This window comes from Panthera leo, chromosome D1 (genome assembly GCF_018350215.1).
Source record: "Panthera leo isolate Ple1 chromosome D1, P.leo_Ple1_pat1.1, whole genome shotgun sequence".
NCBI lineage: Eukaryota > Metazoa > Chordata > Mammalia > Carnivora > Felidae > Panthera > Panthera leo.
The window spans coordinates 6,439,815-6,458,100 of NC_056688.1; the positions used below are offsets into that span (position 1 = coordinate 6,439,815).

General features: G+C 41.8%; 1 protein-coding gene across 1 annotated transcript in view; it reads left to right on the forward strand.

Moving 5' to 3' along the window:
- The window catches only part of ELMOD1 (ELMO domain containing 1), a 65,708-nt gene extending 53,620 nt beyond the window's left edge, over positions 1-12,088 (forward strand). The window contains exons 10-12 of the mRNA XM_042906324.1: positions 1,991-2,041; positions 3,164-3,297; positions 10,833-12,088. Of these exons, the coding sequence (XP_042762258.1) occupies positions 1,991-2,041; positions 3,164-3,297; positions 10,833-11,005 (358 nt within the window). The 3' untranslated portion in view covers positions 11,006-12,088. The remainder of the gene's footprint in view (positions 1-1,990; positions 2,042-3,163; positions 3,298-10,832) is intronic.
- The last annotated feature ends 6,198 nt before the right edge of the window (positions 12,089-18,286 follow it).

The following is an 18,286-nucleotide window of genomic DNA, read 5'->3' on the forward strand; positions in this document are numbered from 1 at the left end:
CATATAGACTCAGGTATTCCCCAAAGACCATCAGCAAAAAACACATGAATCCTCCATGGTCTTTGGGAAGTGACAAGAAGCTTAAAATATTTTTGGATGAATCATTAAAAGGTAATGAATTTTATCTGTGAGACATTCTCAAAGAAAGACTTTATATAGTTTTATCTCTCGTGTCAGCCAGCAGAGAGGATGTATTTGAGAGTTTGTGTGAATACTCTTATTTAAGAAGAGACGTGTGTGTGTGTGTGTGTGTGTGTGTATACATGTACATAAAGCTACTGTGCTTTTGTCCCTTAAGCTATCATAAAATTGAGGAGATGATGTTCAAATATTAATCACTTCAAATTGGTGGTAAATGTCAGTAAACACAAAACAGAGTGTTTGGGAAATGCTACTATCCTTCATCAGTGTCAAAAATAGGTATATAATGATGACTTGTGATAGCAATGTAGGTTGTGTGAGGCCCTGAATATATTAGGCATTCAGCAGCAATATCTATTAAGGAAAGCTCTCTCCCGTCTATCCTTCAGCAAGCATTACACATCGTTATCGTTGCCTTGTAAACCTCCATCTATTGAGTCCCACAGTAGCTTGAGGGATATAAGTAGATTCAAGTTTACAAGGAGAATTTTGACTGTTTGATTATTTGTTGTTGTGTGTTTCTTGAAGAAAGGGATTCATTCCGTTTGGGCCAGGGTATCCTCAGTAATCACATAAGTGGAGGGCATTTGGCCTTTCTTGTATTTCCAATGCAGAGAGAGATTTCATTTAACACAGAGACACTGTGCATAAAGCTTCGTTAAGAGAAAACAGGTGCTTATAACTTTGTCTATATAAAGTCTCTTAAATTTCACACCTAATTCATTTTAGTTGGATGTGAGTCTTTGAAGTAAAAATCTCCTCACGCCTTTTTAGCTGGTTGGTTGATTGGTTAGTACGCGGTTACACTTTAAAAAGAGGTGGCATATTTTAACATGAATTAAAGGCAGTTTCTCTGAATTGCAGCCAGTCATTTACAGAGTAGAAAGTCCATAGAGTTAAATGTCAACTTTGTATCATGTTTTTGTGGTCTTTTGCTGTGTGTCTTACACGTGTGTCTTTTAGTGTAGTGTTTGCAGTGTATTCTAGAGAACCCTGCTTAGATAGAAGCTACATGTTCCTAACTCTAGTTTTAAAATGTTATTTAGTTCAAATGCTAACCACATTTTCTAGTGTGAAATGAGGGTTACGTTAGCCACAAAGAAAGTGGGACGTGGATCCCGCTTACAAAACCGTGGCAGCATGGAGTGGGGGAGAATAGGGAGGACTGCCAAGTCCACAAGCTAAGGGAAGGCAAGGCAGGATTTTCGGAATGCATCTGAGAGGGCCCTCTCTACAGTCTTAGTCAGAAGCCCAGATTATAACACGGATTACAGTGGAACTGCTACAGGTTAGCTGCCTTAGTTTAGCCAGAGGCCTTGCCATAGCACTTGTCAGAGTTTGTAAAGCCTACATATCCTTCCCTCCCCCTCCCTGCCTTCCTTTCCTTCACTAGCTCACTACTTCTTTAATCAATAAACATTTATTTGGCATCTACTGTGAGCCAGACTTCACAAATAAGACTGACTAGGATAAATGCCATGAAATAAAACCAAAGGAGATGCAGTGGGGAATCGTGAGAGAGCAAGGGAGCATCAGAAGACACACATCCCAGGCAAAGGTTCATGGAGAAAGTATCGCTTGATAATTAACGATCCTGTAAAAAAGTGGCCTTAAGGACTCTCTCTCACTGCTGCACTAAAGGGAATAGGGGATAAGTAGCAGGGCTTTAAATAATCCCATTTCTGAGATCTACATAAATTATATTGTGGATTTTTAATTGATAACATTTAAATTGGTTAGTGTTTGATAACTGAGTTACAGACATCTAGTCAACAGTTTTAGTATGAGCATTCCAAGAGAACAAGGACCAAGTAGAGATTAAAGCTTATTTCTTTACTCATTTATTCAGCAAATTCAGCAAAGCGGAATGGGAGAAGAAAAGGATGGACAAAGCAATTGGGTGAGTGTGGGATTTCATTCATATATAGAGGTTGTCAGTTGAAACTAGAACCGGAACAAAAATGTCCTAAGAACACCGTAAAGGATGAGAAAGATGACGAATGTCCTGATGGAAATATATAACCCAGGTGAACTTTTAAAAGGATGTGTTTATATGTGTTTGGATCTATTTGTATGGTTCTATGGTACTATTTTTGCCTTTGGCCAAGTGACAACATTTAAAATGTTAAACTATATGCACATGATTTTCAGAAACCATCATTTAGAATTGCACTTGGTAGTTTTAAGGATTTTTATCAAGTATCAATTTATTGGATTATACAAATTTACTTTAGAAGTCTTTTTTTAAATTCCCCTTTGCATTCAAAAATATTGTTGAATGGAGAACTCCCTTGTTTAATGTGATGGATTTGTGTTACTCTGAGACTTAAGTACTCAGTTCCATTTAATTTTTAATAGGCATGTAGAAACGGAACTAGGAAATATACCCTGAGTGCTAAGATACTTATTTAAATTCTCCCCCATCTTAAAAGTAATATATAACTCATTATGGAAAATCTAGAAAATATAGGCAAGTAAACAAAAAAAAAATATCACCTCAATCTTATTACTCTAAGATACCATAGTAATATCTGGTGGCATTTCATTCTCCCCTGTTTTTTGTGCATATCTGTGCGTATATAATAAAACCTGGCTTGTTTTATACATAATGCTTCCCACTTAAGTAGTCTTTAGAAATACAGTAGTTATTGGCTGTAATATATCATAAGAGATTACCACAACTCATTTCACCAATCACCTTTTTTAGAATATGTGAATAGCTTCCACATCTTTGCCATTATAAGTAATGCTATAATGAGTACCCTTGGGTATAAAGCTCTTAGTTTCAGATTTTTTTCTCTTATATATTTAGAAATAAAATTACCAAATCAAAGCATATGGATTCTCAATTCCCTTGGTTACATTACTGGTATTTTGATAAGTTATGAAATTCAGGGTAAAGATAGGATAGAGAGGGAAGGCCAACCTTCCACTCTGATATCTTATAAGTCATTTAAAAATTAGGTTATATTTTTCAATGCTTATGTGACACACAGTTGGTTTTGTGGTTTACGCTTTACAGGTACTCATTTGCAATTGTGGGCATCAATATAACTGACCTGGCGTATAATCTACTGGTGAGCGGAGCGCTAAAAACTCACTTCTACAACATTGCCCCAGAAGCTCCAACACTGTCTCATTTCCAGCAAACATTTTGTAAGTGTCCTACTGCTTAAACAGCAATATAGTTTCTATGGAACACTCTACGCAAGGGGCAAAGCGGAGAGATCTTTGCAATTTGGCTGCTTTGGGGTCTTTGAAGTTCCCCTTTGGTTTTGGTTTTGTTGTCTTCTTCTTAAAATGCAACAGTAATATTTGCAGGCATCGTGGATTTTTCTCTTTCCCAGCTCTTGCTTAATATTCAGGGTATCAGCTTCCGGTCTGGGTGTCTCCCTCCCTCTGATCCAGCATGGCACAGCACTTAAGAGCCTGGGTTCTGAAGACAGCCTGAGTCGACTCCTGGGTCTATGCTTACCAGACTCTCTAAGCCTTAGTTATGGCATCTGTAAGATGAGTCCTTTCCTTATAGAGTTGCCATGAAGATAAAGTGAGATCATGGATACAAAGTTTTCATTAGCCAGTTCCACACTTGGTGCTCAGGCAGCACGAGAAAGAGGGAGTGCTGGTTTCGTGGCTGATACTGAGAGTTGGCAGCGTTGCCACTGGTAGTACTCTTCCCGCTTTCCCTACTACTGCCACAGATGGAAGATGTGTAGCCCCCCCGGATTAGATGCTGCAGAGGTAAGTATGAATGAGGGGTATCCTCTGGAGTTGCAGTTATAGTGAGGTTTCAGAAGATAAAGACCAAGATGATATGACAGAGCCCTGGAACGTTTTTCTGCATTCTTAGAGACACAATCCTAAAATCTGAATGGCATCACGATCCTTGAGGGCCAGACACAGACTGGTTTGGAGGAACATGGAAAGATGTTCTAAATCATCAAGCGACTCAGGCAGTTTAAAGGAGAAATGTCATCTAAACCATTTACACCACGCTTGCTGCACTGAGGGCCTTGTACCCAGGATTTCTTAGCAAAAAAAAAAAAAAAAATTCTAAGTTTTGCCTCTATTTTATATTTCTTTCAGCTCTTCTTTTCTGCTAATTTGCTAAGCAGTTCTGCCGCTCTAAGTATGGTTAAGACACAGATGCTCATCTCAAATCCACCGCAGGGGCATGCTGGTCCCCATTTCATTTTTACAATGTGACAGAATTAACAGCAATTTATTTTCTCTAAACTCGTAAATTAATAGTGATTCTATTATCTAGCATTTTGTCATTTTAAATATCTGCTTAATCAGGACTTCTGGTTGATGATGGCATACTTAATGCATTTATTATGCTCCCTTTTAAAACTTCACTGAAGTTGGGGTGCCTCGGTGGCTCAGTCGGTTAAGCATCTGACTTCTGCTCAGGTCATGATCTCACAGACCGTGATTTCAAGCCCTGCGTCAGGCTCCGTGCTGACAGCTCGGAGCCTGGAGCCTGCTTCAGATTCTGTGTCTCCCTCTCTCTGACCCTCCCCAGTTCATGCTCTATCCTTCTCTGTCTCAAAAATAAATAAACATTAAAAAAATTTTTTTTAACTTCACTGAAGTTAATGTAGAAGGATTTTTTCCAAGAAAGCATGAACCCACAAGGACAGGAAAAATCAAGAAGTAAGCAATAAAAACCTCATTTTAGAAACTGGAAAACAGATTAAGTGATAACTGATTTAGTAGTCCTGAGAAAATAAATCCCAAACAGGTAGTGTGGAAAGGTAAGAAGCAACCTGATTTACTCCACAGGACCTCCCAGGAGGTTCAGGAAGCCTATCACAGGAATGAAGTGAAGAGAATTTTCAAAGACAAAGGTGAAGGAAAAGCTCCAGGTGATATCTGTGCAGCAGGATGAGAGTATTAAATCTAGACTTTAACAGGTCAGAACGCTCTGATAGCAACTCTTTGAAGAATATAAAACTGATGGGGTGTCTAACCTTGTTTGAACACACTGCAAAGATACTGGCCTGGTTTAGAGTGAAGTTGGTGAAAACTAAGCAAATAAACAGAGAGGGCAGTTGGTAATACTGCACAAAGGAAATTGTTAGGAAACACGTGATAATGTGGTTGGAATTGGGTGAAAGAGAGTGAAATCTTCATCTTCTTCTAAGGGAAGTCCAAAAAATTCACGCAATGGAAATCACATTGTATACAGTCATGGAAGTCGATGATCAAAATAATCAGCAAAAAAGATGAAATGTTCCTTTAGGGAAGCAGTCAGTAAGACAGGAAGTGCTGCTGGGTTTTGTTTAGTTTTTGTAACAAGACTTGTTAAACTGTATGACTCTAAACTATATGCATATATAACTTAGATAAAAATTAAGAGCAAATTTAAAAATACATATACTTTATGACTGGTTAATAGTGGAAAATGGCAGCCCCTCAAATATATGATTATAGCTCCTACTCTGACAACTAGGTGATTATATTCAGTCTGACCATTTCTGGCAGATACTGAAGTTTTACTACAGATTGGGTTCTGTGCATCTAAAAAAAATTAATTAAAACATAGTGGGAAGGATTTTGTGATTGGGAAGTAAAGATACTGTTTTTAAGAAGTGAAAAGGCTCAGGGTGCCTGCGTGGCTCAGATGGTTAAGTATCTGATTTCAGCTCAGGTCATGATCTCACAGCTTATGAGTTGGAGCCCCATGTCAGGCTCTGTGCCTGACAGCTCAGAGCCTGGAACCTACTTCTGATTCTGTGTCTCCATCTCTCTCTGCCCCTCCCAGGCTTGTGCTCTCTTTCTCTCTCTCAAAACTAAACATTAAAAAAAATTTTTTTTAATTGAAAAGACTTGTGGCTGACACAGCTCACTCAGTCTGGGAGTCAAGGAAAACTTGCCAAAACAGAATGACTTTTAGTTTTAGGCATTCTGAGGGTGAGTTTCTGTTGGGAAATCCTCACAGAGCTGAACAGTGGGCACTCCAACGTAAGGCCCTGGAACTCTGAGGAATTACAAGTCCAGATTTGGGATTCATCAGCATTGAGAAGAAAATCAGAGCCACACAGTGGGGGCACTCTGGCAGGAGAAAATCAAAATGAGAATCATAGGAATTGGCATTTAAGGATAGGCATTTTGTTGTTTGTATGCACTACTGTATCCTCAGCAAAGAGCCTGGGAGAGTAGGTGCTCAGTAGATATTGGTTGGTTGGTTGGTTGGCTGGTTGGCTGGTTGGCTGGTTGGTTGGTTGGTTGGTTGGATGGATGGTTGGATGGATGGATGGATGGACGGACGGACAGACAGATGGACGGATGGATGGATGGATGGATGGATGGTTGGATGGATGGTTGGTTGGATGGATGGATGGATGGATGGATGGATGGATGGACGGACGGTTGGATGGATGGATGGTTGGTTGGATGGATGGATGGATGGATGGATGGATGGTTGGATGGATGGATGGGTGGTTGGATGGATGGATGGATGGATGGTTGGATGGATGAATGGATGGATGGATGGATGGATGGATGGGTGGAGAGGAAGCTAAAATAAAGGATAATGTCTTTTGTAGAAGAAAGGAAGCTTAGCTCCACACTGAACATGGAGCCTGCTTAAGATTCTCTCTTTCTCTGTCTCTTTCTCTTTCCACCCCTTCCCTCTGCCCCCTCTGCAGCTCTCTTTCTCTCATGCACACACTTTCTCTCTCTTTCTCTTAAAAAAAAGAAAGAAAAGAAAAAAAGAAAAGGAAAGGAAATCTAGTTTCTCATGAAAAATTTAGCTTTTGGCCTTAACTGATAAGTTTTCAAGAGAACCTTAGCCAGGGTAAGTGGCATGCAGTAGGGTTACTCATTTCCCAAGGCCCTCACCAGTTTTTCAGAAAGCACACAATCCCCCTGTGAACTGGGGTATACGCAGAGGGACTCACACCTCTTCAGAGGAAGCACCCTGTGCCCTGAATTCATTGTCCCTCCATCGGACAAGAGCAGTTCTGCACATTTCCTCTGTAATATTCTTGCAATTACTTGTGTCCTTGCTTATGTGTATGCTGTCTGCTAACTGAATGCAGCGAAGCAAAACCAAGATACATTCAAACAACAACAAATACACTGCAGGCTTGGGCTGGAAAGCCAAATTAGTATTCTAAACAGGTATTTCATCTATGTGAAAAATGTAAGAGAATAATAGCTCTATCATTCTGACTTTATAGTAGTATTCAGCGAATACTGCACTACAAGGCAGTATGCTACGAAAACTGCATTCAGTCTAAAGCTTCCCTGAAATGAAGCAAGGTGAGGTGTCATGAGCACAAGGAAAAGTACAGTGACCAGAAAAGGAAAAAGAATGATCTTTCCTTTGACCTTCAGAAGCGACTATTCAGTAAGAGTAAGAACCAGAGGAAGAGGGTACACTGGAAGAGGCAGCAGGTACAGTGGTAGAGAGTCAGCCAACTTCAGGTTCTGTCTTCCAGCTTCCAGCTGTATTGTGGGATTGTACATCATTTAAATACCTTTTCTAAGCCCAATGTTCTCATCCGTAATATGAAGCTCTATCTGCACTGCCTACTCCACAGAGCTATTGTTAAGAATTACGAAACTATAAGCAATAGTCTGGCCTCTGTTTCCTCCCTCTGCTTTCCACACCATTTTGTTAGCTTTCTCAGCTAATAAATCATCACTGGCAATTGTCTACCTGGGTGTCTCTTCCAAGAGGTAGAGAATTGGGGAACACAGGAACTCTACCTTTTTCTTGTATCTGTTGCATATGTGTTACCTGGCAGACGAGCCAACTGGCCAACTGACTGAATGGATATAGGAACACTCTGTTCATATAAAAATGAGTTGAGTTTTACAATTATCATGTGTACCCTGGAAGCCAAGCCACCATTTCTGCATTTTGATTCAAATCATGTTATACAGTCACTATTCTCCTGATGGGACAGCTTCACTTTTGTAGCTTCTTAAGAGGAAGGATCCTGAGAGTGGGGTCAGATTGTTAACCACCCACCTCTAGTCTTATCCTTGCCTGTCTTTAAAACCTTTCAAAATGTCTTTCTGTAACTGCATTTAAGGTAGAAAAATGGGGAAACCAAATGGGTCTGCATTCTTCTAACACTCTGAGCTACACAAGATCACCTTAGAGTCAGCTGCCATCATACCAGCACATTGTAGAGAAGAGTGAATATTTTCATGTGTCTGATGAGAAAGTAAATTCTTCATTAGAAGATGATTTTCCCAGTGCTTGTTCACTGTTGTTGATAAGGATAAAGACCGTATAACTCATGAGATACTGATAAGATGCTTTTAGCTGATTATGTATAATTTTAATTCGAAGTATTAGAAGTCTGACTCTACAAAACAACTCAGGCACATTTACTTGAGCTCAGAGGCTAAGTCAGGAAGATTATGTATATTATATAGCACAGGAGGAAGAAATTATAAATTATCGTAAGATTTCACATAGAACCACAAAAAAATATAACATTTAGAAAACAGCCAAAGGAACTTAAAAAAATGGCATCTTCTAGAACAATGGATCTGAAACTTTAGTGACCTGAGAGTCATCTTACTCAACTGCGGTTGAATCTGAGAGGTCTGCATTTTTAAAAAGTACCTCATAACATTCTCAGGATACTTCAGGACTTTGCCCAGTCACTGAAATGGACACATGATTGAATTCTTTTGGTTGAATAAGATATTGAGATTAGAGGAAACAACTTCCTCTTGATGTGCATGAAAACAACCAGAATAATAAACAGACTCCTGATCATGGCCTGTGAGAAATGGTGAGGAGAAATAGGGATGCTTAGCCTAGAAAAGAGAGAATTTCAGGGCATAAAAGACACTTCAAATATTTGAGTTGGAGAAAGATTGAATTTGTTCCAAGAAATACAGGGTAACAGATTTTGGCCCAATGTAAGGAAAATCCCTTTAAAACCAGGTTCTTCATCCATGGGACAGGCTAATGTCAGCATTGTCACCAGAAGAGCTCAAGGCCGGACGCTGCCTCGGGGAATCCAAGCAGCAGATAGAGTAGGATGGATAGGACCGCTCCTGGGATTGCTGATCTGGGGTTTCCCAGATGTGATCAGGTTTCCTTAACAGTGGCAGTGGGCCCTGGGCTGTGTGACCCAGAGGCCTTTGAGTCAGCACTGATGTGTTGTCCCCATGGAGAGATGTGAAAAACAGTCACATCAGTTATGTGTGGAGGGCCCGATATAAATCTAATCCTAAAAGAAATGCAATGGTCAATCCCCACAAAAAGCAAACCAAATTTTCTCCCTCCTTACTACCTTTCTTCCTGTAGTTGTAGAGAGACTATATACTTAAGATGTATAAGCATATTTAACAGCATAATGAATGAGAAACCAGGGAAGTTTGTGCAAGTGGACCAATATCTGGAAGTGTGCGTTGGGGGTGGAAGGAAGGTCACTTCTAATTTTGTATTACAGCAAGATAGGGTAAAGATTTTTAAAAATCTGTTTGTGGACCAGTGTTCAAGGTTTTCTCGTAAGTAGCTAGTTAATAAATAGAAAAACAAATGGCTTTAATTTTTACTTTTTACTATTAGGACTTAACATGTTTGTTCCAAAATTCTCTTCCCATACCCCCCATCATCTCTCTGCTCACTCCTTCCCCAGTGGAAAGAGCTAGGATTCTAACCAGGTTTCTGGCTCTGGAATCCTTGCTCCTTCTAATGCTAATACCAAGAAAAGCTTCTGTAATGTTTTGTTTTGTTTTGTTTTTTAAGTACGATTATTTTCTTAAGTACTTTTTTCCTAATATATAACAAGACACTTGAACTTGTTATAGGTTTACTACATACAAGTATCTTTTATCGTCTTTTTAAAAAGCTATTCACATGTCAGTTCTAAATGGGGGCGGGGGAGGGGAGGGAGGCGGTGCACAGTGGGGAAATAGCACAATGAATAGATTCAATACTTAATGTTTATTCCGAAAACGTTCCCAATCCATATTATTCATAGATAACATTTTTGAGACACAGAAGTATTTGAAGAGGACATTATGCTTCAGAGCAAGAAGGTCTTAGTAACAATTTCATGTAGTTTAATGACTGTTCTGTGTTGTTCAGAGTTGATTTACAATTTTTATTGTCTCGTAATAGACTGTCAGAACACATTTGTTTGATTTGTCAGAGTAATTTAAAGCTCTTCTCAAATCAAGTAACAAGAGAAAAAAGGCTGAGTGGAGTAATTCTGAAAAATCAGGCATTATGTTAATTTAATCAGGAGGGGCAGGATGAAGTGGTCACTGTCAGCCCCTCAGGTTCTGCTCCAGACGTGGGGCACATTCCAGAGACGGCAGAACTGTCTGTCTCCCTCCTTGAGTACAGGGACAATAATCCCAGGACCAGCCGCAAAAATCTTGCAGACTGGTAGTTTCTACTGCACGAATTTTATTTTATTTTTTATATATATAATTTATTGTCAAATTGGCTTACCTACAACACCCAGTGCTCATCCCAATAAGCGCCCTCCTCAATGCCGGTCACCCATTTGCCCTCTCCTCACCCACGGGTTTTAAAGAACAATCCAAAACAGGATATCTGCTGCATTTCGACCTCTTCTTTGAGCCCCAGGGTTGCCGTCAATTGACCAATGATCGGACATCTCTTTCAGCATTCAGTGACTCTGAATGTGATTAAGGACTTTTTTCTTTCTCCTGCAATCTTATCACTGTCTTCTCTGTAACAGGCTACTTGATGCACGAGTTTCACAAGTTTTGGATTGAAGAGGACCCCACGGACATCATGGAATTCAATCGTGTGCGGGAGAAATTTCGCAAGAGGATCATAAAACAGCTGCGGAACCCAGACATGGCATTGTGCCCACACTTCGCTGCCTCAGAAGGTTTGATCAACATGTAGTAGCGCATACTGGTTTTAACGGATACCCCCGGAACACTGCCTCATTGTCGTGTTAGTTCCCTGCTTAGGTCCCAGCTCATACACTGAGTGCACACAGTGATTGTATGCATGCCTTTTGGTACGGTACTTTCATCTCTGGGTCACAACTACCAGATCCCCAGATATCACCGCTTCTGGAGTATCTGCCATCCAGTGACTGTTCATGTTGTGGCATTATGCAGTGTTACATTTGCCTTGACACCCAAGTATGGAGAGAGTTTTCTATTTTTTTAGATTGTTTTCCTCCCCCTCATAATTCAGCATCGAAGAACTGTACTTCTCTAGCTGTCTTTTGTATGTGAGAGATCTAGCGGACTCTTGTTCTGTGAAAGCCTTTTAATTTATTGATACATCTCATGACTACCGCTGCTAGCTCTTCGGGCCGGGTTCACGCTTGGACCTCATTCCACTGAAGTATATGACTTGCAAATAATACAGACAGACACATGATAAACCAAACCATTCCTGCAAACGTAGCTGCGCTTCGTGACGATGTAACGAGGCTTACGAGAAGCAGATTTAGGTAGGTGCTGTTTTTGTCCAAAGTACCGCAGAATTATACTGTAACTTATCCCCAGTTGCGATTGTATCCTAGTCATATGGATATCAAATTATTTTATTCCCCTGATTTTACTGGCTTGGATGCCTAAATATGTTTATGATGCTTGGAGCCTCAGAGAAGAAGTATGCACGCTTCAAAAGCTGCAGAAGATTTTTCACTGCCTGCCTCTCGCTGAACTCAGTTACACCCTGGCACTCTTCTGATCCAAGCATCTGTGCTTGGGGAACTGAGTGCTGACTGGTTTATTTTTAATGTCAAGAGGTTATATGAAAAAAACAATTTGCAAGAAAATGTGTTGCAAGAGAGGGACCTAAGGTGTGTCCTTCTGTCGTATTTCTTGAAAATAATGACCTTGTCTTGTATCAGTGAAAAAAGTAAATGGCTTGGAGGGGGGGAAAAAATCACATCATTCCAAAACTGCTAAAAATAATTTGAAAGACCATGATTTCGTTTGGAATTATGATTGTAGTCTGTTGAACAGTATTTACCATGGCATTTCATACCCATGGTATTTTATACCTTCTGACTATCGATTTTAGTATGATTAGACGTTTGTGTAATCACTTGCTTACTTAAATGAATTTTGAGTACTGCCTAACTGTCAGTTATATGAATAAATTACATGTCATTCTACTATAATGTGTAGTGGATTTCATTTTAATATTTTTGTGCTCCCACAGCCTCTGAATATGCAAAGATGTGAGTGGGTAGAATGTCAAAGACGGACAACCTAGAGCTGAATATAAATCATGCCATCATTCCGAGTAACCAGGTGTAAATTACCATGTGTCATATCTGAGAGACTTCTTTTACTTAACATTGAGGCCTGATGGTGCTTTAATGAAAGAATAGGATCCAGCTTTTTCTTTGTAACCTCCTTATAAAGCCTGGATTGTCTATGGGAAGACAACTGATAAAGGAAACATTAAGCTACCTTTGTTTCCTTGTCCATTCTAGCTCCTCTGGGATTCTGCTATACGTCCTCTTTCAGCTGGGTACCAGGTGGCATCATTCGCCCGGCCTCTATTACAGCCCTGTGCCCTTCTACACAGTGCAGAAGGAAAGGACCTGATTAACGCATGACATGTATCTTGAGGAACGACAGAGTGAGAATGTGTGAACCTGGTAAATGGCCTGTCTTGGGAGCCCCGAATTTCTACCGCAGCTGCGGCTGCTGTGTGTGAAGGCTACGTTGTCTCTTTCTATCCACTGCGGCCCTGTGTCACTGATGCGGCTTGATAGTATGTGGCATTTACACTACCTCACTGTCTCTTCTGCTCAGGTAGAGACAGCTGATGGTAACAAAGCTGGAAGTTTTCTCTCCCAGCTCCTTGCACGATTTCGCTCAGTCATATCTTAACATGGCTGCAGAATTTTAGGATGGGCTGCCGGCTCCTGCTAGTTCTGAGTATTATTACTAGTTCTGAGTATTATCAGACTTCTTGTTCACACCTGCTTGTGAAAGATGCGTTCTGCCCAGTAACATGAAGGGAAGCGAGAAAAAGAAGAGAAGGGTTTCAGAAGCTTAAAAAAATGTGTGATGTGTATGTGTTTTCCCCTGGAGCATTCTTAGCTTGTGTATACTTATTCCACTGAACAAGGGTTGACCACTTAGAATGCAAATCATGTAGCAAGCCTCTTCCAAGTTTTCCAAAACATTGCTTGCTATGATAAAAACACATTCTAGTTTTCACTACAGAAAGAAAACCCTTTGAAGCACCGTTTTTGAAAATTATGACTTCAACTGGACTTTCCTTATCACAATTCTTGTTATTGTACTGAAAAAATATGTTTTTGCCTGATAATCCACCATGTTTTCTATTTGAAAACTTAAATATATACCCATCCCAAAATACAGGATGCCCTTACAATATATCTTCTAAGCTCAAGATACTTTTGAGAAAAAAAAGAGGATGCTGTGAATAATTTCTCCAGGACAACAGGGTAAACTGACAGTCTGAGGAAATGGAGATGTTAGGTGGCTGAGAGAGACCAAGAGACAGACTTAAGTAGGGACTGTCCACCCACGACTCAGACAAATGCAACCTGATTTCTTCACATTCTAACCTCTGGGAGAAGTACATCGCAGGGACACGGACACTGTGATATCTAGGATACTAGCAACACCTTAAAGACCCATCAGAGGGGCACCTGGGTGGCTCAGTCGATGAAGTGTCCAACTTCAGCTCAGGTCATGATCTCACAGTCTGTGAGTTCGAGCCCTATGTTGGGCTCTGTGCTGACAGCTCAGAGCCTGGAGCCTGCTTTGGATTCTGTCTCTCTCTCTCTCTGCTTCTCCCCTGCTCATGCTCTCTCCCTGTCTCTCAAAAACAAATAAACATTAAAAAAAAAAAAAAAAAAGACCCATCAAAGGCATGAGGTTTATCTGAGAAGGTCAGGTGAATAGGCTGGGCTTATGGGAAGTCAACAGTAGGAGAAACAAAAACCCAGTAATCAGACTCCATGGCCACAGATAATCTTGATCTGTAAACAGATGGGACAGATCCAAACTGAAGAAATATCAGAAGAGGATGAGAGTTGGTGAAGTGTGGCAATCAGGGATGGGAAACAGAAGAAAAAGGGGACGGGAAAAAAAGAGTCAGCCAGGTCCATAACCATACCTAGGAAACTTTGAGCCACAGTGACGTCCTCTATCAAAGTGATGCCTCTAACCCTTGCCTCTACCACTGCCCAGGGTAGGAGGCTTGGAGTAACTGCTCTATAATCTGCAGACCACGGCAGAAGAGCAGAAGCGAGAGTAACACTGGGTCCTAGAATGAAAGGGGTTCCGGGATGGACTCCATCTCAAGAACTAACGTTCAGTGAGTGCTGATGCCATGTGCCAGGACCATGCTGGCCTTTATCTGCATTATTCCATCCCCTCATGAACATACAAAGTGAGACTGCTTGCTTGTTTTTCTAGACAGATAGGCTTACAGAATCAAATACATCGCCAGACATCTCAAGAGAGTGAGGTATCACCTCACGGAGCAAAGTGTTGGTGAGGATGTGGAGAAAAGGGAACCCGTGTGCACTTGCTGGTGGGAATGCAAACTGGTGCAACCAGAGGACCCCCAAAAAGTTAAAACTAGAACTAGCCTATAACCCAGCAAATCCACTTCTGGGTCTTTGTCCAAAGGACATGAAAGCACTAACTCAAACAGATATCTGCACTCCCAAGCTGACTGTAGCATTCTACTTAAAATAGCCAAGGCATGAAAACGACTTACATGTCCATCAAATGACGAATAAAGAAAACATGGCATATGTATACAATGGCATATTATTCATCCATAAAAAAGAAGGAAATTCTGACATTTGTGACATGGATGGGACTTGAGGGCATTATGATGAGTGAGATAAGCAGACAGGGAAAAGCAAATTTCTCTCACTTATATGTGGAATCTAACAAAACCCTGAACTCATGGATACAGAGACATACTGTGGTTGCCAGAGCAGGTCGGGGAGGCTGGGTGAAATGGGAAAGGCTGGTCAATAGGTACAGAAAAGAAGAAAAACTAAACGGCACAGCTAGATCTCGAACCCAGGGCCTTAAGCCCCGACTTTTCATCAGTATGCGTCTCCCTAGTTGGAATTATTCTCCACTGCCCAGGGTAGATTATAAACACATACACACCCCCTACCCCTCAAGGGGTAATATATATGTAAATAACAGTTCTTGCCGGGCGTCTTCAGGGTGAATTCACATGTGGCAGATTACAAAGATTACAAATCCTGCCACACTGTCCCTCAGGACATCACCCACTCTTGCTCAGAATTTCTTCCTTGATACACAAAGAACAATTCTGACAGGACTGTAAGCTCTCTCCTGAGAGTCCGGGAAGCCTGCACAACTCCTCCAGACTCCCCTGTGGGAAACGTCAGTGAGGCTCCTCGGTGGGTCTGCAGAGACTGGACTGCAATATGTTCACATAGATGGTTAGGAGAGGGGTCGGGGCAGATTTACAAAAAATAAAATGTTGACTCAGTGCCTTTCTATTATTTTATCTATTATGTACCCGGAACTGTGGTCTGCTTTGCAAAAGAGGCCACAGATGAAAAGCCAATGGCAATAGGTGAGTGTCGCAAAGAGAAGAGCAAGCTGAGATGCCGCCTACAAAACAGTCAAACCCCCTCCGTCACGCAAGATGGGTGAAGGGAGGTCCCTTTGAGATTGCCACCCCCCATAACAATAGCTCGGATGAATTCCACAGCATCTCCAGGCATGGGTCTTGGAAGAGGCTTCATCAGGGAAATTTCTAAAGCAAAGATTAGCAAGAGAAAAGAAGATGTGAGCACACCCCAGGTCCCAAGGCACAGCAGGGCCTGCGTGCTATCTAGACACACTGTAGGTCCGAGTTCCCTGCTGTCCGTCCTTCTCTCAGGACAGGCCTGAAAGCAACCTCGGGGGAGGTGGTGACCTGCCACGGTCACTCTGCAGCCAGGCAGTCTGGACCTGCCTGCCAGCTGCCCTGCCCCTGCAGACCCCAGGGTGTGTGGGATGGTGCCCTGGGGGAGGGAATCTCTGGTCCTTCGGGAAACTAAACATAGATGCACTCCCTTCCTTTGGGAGGGAGAGACAAGAGCCTTCAGGCACAGATAGTTGAGTTTGGTCCAGCAGCCCAGTGAGAGCTTGTGAGTTCTCTGACACATCTCCGGTCACACCCACAGACTTACATTTCAGACACATTATTAGCTCCTCTATGCCAAGTGTGTGGCACTTAACAAGGAATAGGGACATCAGCAGGCTCCAGCTGTACGATACCAAGAGTTACATAATCTACTTCCGGTCAAGTTTTTACTATTCGTGCAAAGTACAAGAGGAAAAAGCCAGGAGTCAGAACACCCACGTTGCAGGGTACCTTCTGCTAGCCTTCCTTAGGCAAGTGACTTGCCCTTGCTGACTTGGCTTTTATCATCCATAACAGAAAAACAATAGTAACAGCTCCTCTTCAGAGGATTATTGTAAGAGTAAAAATCAAATAAACTAACATCAATTCAAGGGCTTGGGAAACTCCAAAGGGCTGGTTAAACACATGTTTAGTTATGGTTGGTATTTATCCATTTGGTTTTGGGCTATGAGCTGACTCTCAAAATTAGGCTATAAAATTTGTCCTTGTAGCTGGTGTCCCCCATTAATTCAATTCAGCAAATATTTATTGAGAACTCCGTTTGTGCCAGGCATCATGCCAAGACAGGATACAATGGGAAACAAGGCAGCGTCCTTGGTCTCCCAGACCTCACCGTCCAAACCCAGTGCCTCGCTTGCGGAGTGTGGTCTTGGGGCCACCGACACGGGCACTGTGCGACATGAATCATCGTAGCCCCTCTCCAGACCTGCTGAACAAGGTCATGTAACACTCTCCCCAGCAGGGTCGTGTGCACTTTCAAGTTAGACAAGCACTGCTCCAGAGGGTATTGATCCAGCCACTCTCTGCTGAAACCTGACAAGGCCTAATCTTCAACTGTTTATGGTTGAGAAATAAATCAAACATTCCCTTTGTTTTCCCACAACTTACTCTGGAAAGCAAAGAAGGACTACATGTTCTGTTGTCAGCCACTCACAGGTGCAGACAGGAGTCAACGTGGTGGAGGAGGCCTGTGATGGACTAACCCCCAATGTCACGATATCAGGAGGCGGGTGTTGGGATGATTAGGTCGTGAGGGTAGAGGCCTCCTAAGGGTGGGCCTCATAAGCGTCATAAGGGTGGATGGGAGTAGTCCCTTTTATGAAGAGACATGAGAATCCCTTCTCTCTTTCTCTTTCTCTCTCTCTCCCTCTGCCCCTCTCTACCTGAAGATACAATGACAGGATGGCCATGGGCAAACCAAGATGAGTGCCCTCACCAGACCCTGAACCTGCTGACACCTTGAGCATGGACTTCCCAGCCTCCAGAACAATGAGAAATAAATCGTTGTTTAAGCTACTCAGTCCGCAGTATTTTCTGTTAGAGCAGCCCAAACTGACTAAGACATCGACTTGGACCCAAGAGGATGGCCTGCCCTTCTACCCCAAATGCTTCCTGAGAAGCTTCTTACAGTAGCCAAAGCTGGTGCTGCCCCAGACGCTCCCTCCCACCAAACACCACTCTCAGAGTTTTGTTCTCAAGGAGTCTGTCGGAGCGGCCAGCCTCTTACATGCTGGAGACAACAGTCTTCACATGTTAGCCAAGGTGTCCCCTTCAATGAACAGAAACGACCTGGTTGCAACTTAGCAACTATCCACAGAAGTCATTTGAAGTTTGAGGTGTGTGCTTCCTAGAGCAAACCCGGAAGCCTGGAAGCACCAAGAGGATGAAAATCAAAATTACGCGACTCTGAGCCCAAGTGTCCTGACCCCACTCTAAGAGAGACCCAAGGAGGGCATTTGGGAGGAGCGCCAGGTGGTGTGCAGAAGTGTGGAATCGCTACACTGTGCACCTGAAACTAATGTTGCCCCGTAGGTTAACTAACTGGAATCTAAATAAAATTTTTAAAAATAAAAATAAATTTAAGAAAAAAGAAAAAAGAGGGAACCAAAATATTTGCCGAACAAGGTAGGGCCAGTCTTAAATAAACCAAAGAATCTGGGACTTACAACAATCTGAATCTTTTCTCATGATCTAGAACAAAAATGACACATTTAAACCAATTTAAAACATGCCAGTTCTAAGAAAGCTATTTAAATGTTTTATGAAACT